The sequence below is a fragment of the Charadrius vociferus genome, unplaced genomic scaffold, assembly GCF_000708025.1.
Source record: "Charadrius vociferus isolate BGI_N301 unplaced genomic scaffold, ASM70802v2 scaffold611, whole genome shotgun sequence".
NCBI classification, from domain to species: domain Eukaryota; kingdom Metazoa; phylum Chordata; class Aves; order Charadriiformes; family Charadriidae; genus Charadrius; species Charadrius vociferus.
The window spans coordinates 1,063,506-1,070,590 of NW_009646844.1; the positions used below are offsets into that span (position 1 = coordinate 1,063,506).

The 7,085-nt window shown below is 40.8% G+C and overlaps 2 protein-coding genes across 2 annotated transcripts in view; both read right to left on the reverse strand.

The window, feature by feature from the left end:
- Positions 1–501, reverse strand: part of LOC104294414 (nucleolar RNA helicase 2-like) — a 14,900-nt gene extending 14,399 nt beyond the window's left edge. Inside the window, exon 1 of the mRNA XM_009894017.1 lies at positions 475–501. Within this exon, the coding sequence (XP_009892319.1) occupies positions 475–501 (27 nt within the window). The remainder of the gene's footprint in view (positions 1–474) is intronic.
- Positions 502–1,092: 591 nt separating this feature from the next.
- Positions 1,093–6,505, reverse strand: STOX1 (storkhead box 1; the record flags this gene model as incomplete). Its single annotated transcript, XM_009893865.1, has 3 exons — positions 1,093–1,132; positions 2,155–4,468; positions 6,343–6,505. Coding segments are annotated over 3 exons (2,517 nt in total), but the record flags the coding sequence as incomplete, so codon positions are not given.
- Positions 6,506–7,085: the final 580 nt, after the last annotated feature.

Genomic DNA, 7,085 nt, shown 5'->3' on the forward strand with positions numbered 1-7,085 from the left:
GCTGTGGGCTGAGGCGGGCGGGGGCGTTCTCCTCAGCCCCAGCCGGCACAAACGCAGATTCTTCCACTTCTTCACAGCCAGAGAGACACCTTCCCTCAAAGAAATCTCCAATAGCTTTAAAAACTGGTAACTACAACTTTAGCCGTCTGTCTCCATCACCACTGGAGGCAAGTTTTCAACAGTGAAAGAGTCTGATGTAGTCACTAACAATATGACCAAGTGCCTCCGCAAGATTTAAGAGGACCACAAGCCTTTGGCGGAGATCAGCATCATAAAAGAAGTGCAGTCCGCTTTTAGCTACAGGAAGAAGTCAGGATTAAGAAGTCAAAATTAATCTTCTGAACTAAAAGATATAAAGCGATCCTGACGGCTGCCAGGATGTTGTTTCCTTACGAGAAGGAAAGTGGTGGTCAGGAGCCTGAGCCGGAGTGCGCTGGCCCACGGCAGGGTTTCCCTCAAAGCAATGCCACTGACCTTACCAGTTGTCTCCTGCACCAACATGTTTTCATTTGCAAAGCTTAAATCCTGTTTGCCATATCTGAACGCACCAAGTAGATTCAGGAGGACAGCTGAGGCTGCTTCAGGACACAGTGAGGAAAACCCCGGGATTCAAGGAGTTTGTGTAGTGACAAGGTGCGTGCCAATCTAGCTCGTTTGCTTTGTTTTCTGACAGGGGAGATGTAGCGTGCTGTTATTTCTGTGGCACAAGTAGGAAACACTTTTCAAAATTACGGTCTGAAACAGTCCTGTCCAACTGGTAACAGTTCCTATTAGAGCAACACATACCCTTTCCAGGTTAATGGTGTGACCGGAATGAAGTGTATCAGTTCTCATTTTTATTATCACAGGGATGCAAAAACTAATTAAAGATGAGTGAATACTGTGGTCAAAAGTTTTAACTAACAGCTTTGATTTGGAGACAGCCTCACAGATGTGACGGATCACATTTACAGTATGGTTATGTTGTTACAAAGTTTAGAAAGCTTATTAAAAATATAATCAAATATTCATGACCAGAGTTAGCTGAAGCAAGAAATTTTGTTGCAATTGTCCTTCCACTTTGTCCTCCTCTTTGCATTAGTATTTATGCTTTCAGAATTTGGCAGGAAGCTTCATCTTCTTTTCAGTCCATCTAAAATAACAGAATTATTAGACATCAGACTACACATTCTAAAAATAAACTGAGTTGGGTTAGCTTCTGGTACCACAAATGGCATCAATACAAACAATCAACATGACCCTTTGAACTATATTTTCCTAAATAGTGTCCAACAGATTTTAAGCGTTCATGTCCAGGTAATACACTAGAAGTGTGCTTGAAAGAGCGCACAGCCAAAAGCTGCTTAAGGAAAAAAAAAAAATCAGCAGAATTTCCTTAAGAACTGTAGTATCTGATTTGTTCCTTCATATATTACCTTCTCAAGGCTACAGTACAAATTTTTCCCTCACAGCATTTTAACTTATGTTCTTGACAATTTAGTTAACACTTTTGTAGGTCTTCTCCGCATGCAACCATGTAAGAAATTGTTTCATACCAATTTGTTTTCCATTAAGGGAATTTTCAAGTATAGGTACAGGCACAATCTACCCTATGAAAGGAAGCAGGAGCTTCTAACACAAGTGATTTACACATTCTCCTATCTATTGTGAGCAAGTCATGGTATTTTGTAGTTTAAGTTTTGATTGAACACCTCTATAAAGCACTTTTTATTCTTTGTCTACAACTGGGGAAACCATGACGATATCCGTAATGTCATATGGCGAGGTCAATGCGAGCTGAACCTGCCTGCTAACAGGAGTTTCTTAATCACCATGTTTAACACTGAGTTTATCAAACACCATGTTTCTTAACATTTCTGCACTTGGCCATCTCTATCTGCAAGGCAGAACTCAGGCATTTTCTGGCCTCGTGAAAACAAATGCAAAATATAAACAGCAGCATTTGTATAGCTGATTTAGAGGGAATGTTCATGTAAAAAGACACAGTAGAACTATACTGTTTGAGTATTTCTGGGACGTAACACTGAAGTTTTTAAAAGATATAAGAATTTTGTTGTTGGGGAGCAGGGGTTATAATGTACAGCAACATTTCTGACTAAATCTGATTGTTAATTTGAAGCTAAAATATCTAACAAAATTACATATATTTCTTACCTTGGGGAGTCAATTCCACTGTCTCCTGTAATGCTGTGGTTTTCTCTCCCTTCCGAGTGTTTCTGTCCTGATATCACAGTACGTGCATTGTTAAAAAACACATCTTTTTTACCCAGAGGGTTTCTCGTTTCTTTGGTCTGTGACCCCAAAGCACAGCATGCCACTACTTCGCCCGTCTTGTAGGTGAAGTTCTGCAAAATGTCGGTTTCTGCGCCAGCCTCATCTGTGTGGTAAAAACCTGCTTCAGCTGAAGCCTTCGCACATTCAGCAAGGCCAGTTTCTTCTTTCTTTCTGTGACCTATCGGAATAACCTGACTGCACAAACAGCCTGCTTCTGTGAAATCTGGTTTTGGATGCTCTTTTGAACCATCTATTGATTCCGCAAAACTAGCACTTTCCTTATATCCATGCTCTCCGGAGTCACGTTTATTTACAGTTGTGTTGTACTGGGCAGGATAAGTATTAACCTTACAGTTTTTTAGGGACATAGCTGTCCCCAGCTTTTGCACAGCTTTACTCCAGTCTCTTGTATCTGAAAAAACATGGCCAGGAGGCAGGAGAGGTGGTTCGCTGCATTCAAAACTGTCATCCAGATGTAACGAGCTACAGGTGTCACCATCATGTGCTTTTTGGTACAGAAGATGGCAGTTCTCAGTAAATCCTTCACTTTCCAGCTTCATTGATCCAGGATGGCTGGCGCAGCCATATTTAAATATAAATTCACTCTTTTTGTCTGTCTTTTGTCTGTATTTCATACCTTTTGTTTTTACCAGGTTAACATTGGCTGTATAGTCTGAAAGACAGACATTTTGAAATTCAGTTGCTGTTTGATCTAATAACTCACATACAGCATCAGCTTTGCACCCGACATACTCATCTTTCAGTTGTAATGAAAATTTTGCATCTTCTTTGCACACACCATTACCTCCAGTGTAGGAGTGAGGGGATTTTTGAATATCCACAGGATTTTTTTTGACTGCTTTTCTGTAGATGTTTTCTTCAGAAATATTACTCTCCAGAAAGTATTTGCATTTATTGTCTGTTTGCAAAGTACTGCCATGCGGATAACTAAAGTTTTCACTTAAACTACCTTTCTTTAGTTGGAGAGATGACCTATTAGCGTGGAGTAGTTTGTTTTTGTTAGCTTTGCCAGCCTGAGTTTCAGTAGCCAGCTGTTCAGTCTCATATTCAAAGGTTTTTGAGGAGTCCAAGGTCCGTGGCCTTTGTAAAGCCCTTTCTTGGTTTCGAGTCCTGGACTTCAGCTGACTGTTAAGAGTACCTTTGTACCCTTTCACATAAAAGTTGCGTCTCCATGACAGACCCTGAAAAGGGTTCTTAATTTGTTTTTTATATATGATGTGGGATTCCACTGCTACATCAGATGGCTGTTGGTTTCTGATAGGCAGTGAAAGGTTCTCTCCCAGTTTCTCATTTTGGGATATTAGCTCATGTACATGAGATTTCCTGTTACTTCTGCTAATCTGCTTCTCTTTGTTTGATTTGGTTTTCCTGGTGTGTTTTGCTGGTTTACTTCCTGTCTTTTGAACACAATCATTTGAAAGATGGTTTTGCCTGACTCTTGACACTTCAGCTGAGGTGCCCTTACTGATATATTTTGTCTGCTCTTCGAACTTCTGCATTAATATCGTGTGTTTAGTCAAATTATCAACTGTAAGAGTAGGGTTAATACGCTTGATGATTTCATGTTCAGCATCACGTGGAATATTATCTAAGTCATCTTCATCCCTGACAGGCCATTCCTTGGGAGGAAACTGGGCTGAAAAAGTGGAGTACTCCTTCTTATGTTTTTCTTTTTTAGAAGCACTTCTCCAGAAAAGGCCAAGGCCAAACCTTTTGCTTTTCAGTTTCTTTTTTGCAGATGTCAGGGATTTGATGGTGTCCCAGGAATGGATTTCAGCAGATGTGGAGATCCCTTGAGTTTGAATTGAAGGCTTCAATTCACTGCAGCCTTTCTTACCTCCTCCATGAGGTTGATGGTTCATTAGCAGCCGATGTCTTTGTTCACAGATCATATTCTGGTCAGGGAAACAATGGCAAAATCTACAACAGGATATGTTTTCTTTCAGTAGGTCTGCACAGCGCTCAATGTTTACCAAGTAAGTGATGGGAGGCAATGAACAGCAACAACTGTCCTCCAGCGGGACTCTTCTATTGTCTTCTGTGGCATCATTTATCATAAAGTATGTGTTGGGAGTCACAATGAAGTATCCTTCTCCCGTATGATAGATTTTCCTTTCTTTAATTAGAGTGCCAAGGATATTATACAAGATACTGTAGGCGGGAACTGCAACACCTGCAACAAAGATGCAGATATTTCAAATCAGAAAGTTTTCAAATAAAATGGGAACTGGACAAAAAAATAACCTACAACAGATCTGGAAGCAACGGAACATGAAATACCTAATATATTTAGTTCTCAGGATTCCAAAAGAATTTTGAAACTGACCTGGCAACTGAAGTTTGAGTGGGGCGTACTCAATTTCAGCCACTCTGCTGAGCTTCCAGAGCCAGCAATTGTGCTTGCATCCAGCTGTCCCCCACCCACAGCCCTGGGCTCCTTGCACAATAGGGACAACCCTGCTGTGCAGCAGTGTCCACACATGGAGGGCAGCGAGGGCTGCCCCAAATCTTGGACTGGGCACTAGCTACAGCTCTGAGTCAGGGAGAGCCCTCCTGGGCCAGCCAGGTGAGGGCAGCACAGAAACATCATCCAGCCGAGGGCTCTGGTAGGTGCAATCCTGCCGGTGTCTCACAGATCAGTAAAACCCTTTTTAAATTTGCGACGGCCATTCCTCACTCAAGAGGCAAGGTCACTCCTGAGGGAGAAGGTAAAGGCCAGCTGCGTTTCTGGTTGTCACTGCGGCACTGCTGTGATTAGAGCTTAGGATGTTCTCCTTCAAATAAGCAAGGATGTTCTCTTTGTGTTTGTCAAGATATGATACTCATGAGAGAGACCTTTTGCCAGGTACAAGCCAAACAATGTGTAGTTCAAAGCATTTCCCTCTTGGCAGGTTATTTAACAGTGGCTTTTATCACTCTCTCTGAAGCTTCTGGTATAATTTTGTCAGACGACAATTGCTGCTGAATTTTACCTCACTGAGACTGGTCTCAGCTGCTAGTTTCCCCTCAGGTCTCACAGTCCCAGAGTCATTAGTGACATCTGACCTACTGCCCCAGGTTTCTGCTGATCTCTTTCCCACAAGAATTGAAACTTCCAGCAAGGTGAAAAATGCGCTGTCTCCCTACAGACTTTGAGAGCACTATTTCTGGCCGACTTAAAAATTATACCTTGTGGTTGTCTTGGTGCACATATGGACTACATCACGTTCTTAGCAGGGTTCTGGGCCAGTTTTTGGAGTTCCATTAAAATTTTCCCACTAGTGAAAATGCCTACCACATCGACCTGTAACATTTGAAGAACTATAATATTATGAAGACTCAAAAGAGGAAGCTCAGTATCAAACCAAGCAACCTCCTGCAGAGGGCCATAATGAGCCTTTACAAAGTCTCACATGCACACACACTCACACTTCAATATTGCAGATATAAGGGCAATTGTACATTTCTGAGTCAAAAGAAAATGCAGCATTTAAGGGAAGTGGCTGCTACCCCATCAGAAGAGAAGGAATAAAGCTCATTTAGTATAATTTGCTTTCAGGAAGGAAGGGGCTAGAATTTGACCAACGAATCGGCATTTAAGGTCAGTTGTATTTTTTTGATAGCAAACACCAGATATAGGCTCCTATCCAGTGCCTTTGCCATCAAAGTCAGCTGTGTTCTATGAGGAGGACTCAAAGTCGTTGTCTTCTAACACACAGTCTATTTTATGCTGCTCCATATCTGGCACCTAAATACCTCATCTATGCTTTCCTACCCCCTAGAAAGGACATACTCCCAACTTTATCTCAGTTGCCACTCACCCAGTTCCCTCTCTTATTCTCAAAGATTTATTAAAATATGTAAAAAGGATTACATTCAAAACAATGTTAGTGGCACAGACTGATGAGGATAGTATGCATGTTCATGTATTCTACCAGTTGCCTGTTAATTTATATTCTTCCATATTGCCAGCTTTGCTTGAAAACATTCAGTGATAACCTGCCCAATATCAGAAACTCAATTGATGATACAGTCACTTTTTAACGGAAAGAGAAATGAACACATTACCTGGATAATTTTTCACTAACTGCTCCATTAAAGTTTCCTGTGTGACCATCACATGATCTGCATTCATGTCTGATATGGTACGGCATATTCCTTCTGACAGAGAAATGGAGTGCAACTGCGAAAGAGGATTCATGAGAACAGGAGTCACATCACCTGAAGTCCAGAAGGAAAGGGGGGAAAAAAAATGTTTGTGTTTCATTTTTTTCTATTAGCTGTAACAGATTTTCACTGAAAATTTCTTGCACCTTATCGTCAGCTAATTTTCTTTGGCAAATTACTTGGAAATATTTTTCAGAGAAGGGAAATAGCTCTAGCATTTTTCAAGTGCCTTTCTAATGAAGGAAACAGAAGGTTATTTTAAGCACGTTAGTTTGTTTGGTATTAAATTCCAGCTTAAATCATCATTTAGCTTAATAAACAGGGAGCTGAGAGAATTATGTCTGATGACTGCTGACTTTTTAGATGACTGTTTATATATGAAACCACAAAGAACCTGTATTCCTCTAAATAGCTAAGAGATTATTGGATGCTGACCTTTATCAAGTACAGAATCTTTTCACCAAGTCAGAATGCAGGAAAAATAAGACTAGCAACAGGCTTTGTCCCTTGTCTAGCAAATTTGAATAGAAAAGGTAAAAATTCCAGGTTTTGACTGGTCTCTAGAGTTAGAGATTACCTACCAGACTGGGCAGAGGGCATGTTGAAAGATATTAGTTGTTTAGCTTAAATAAGTAAGTTTTAAT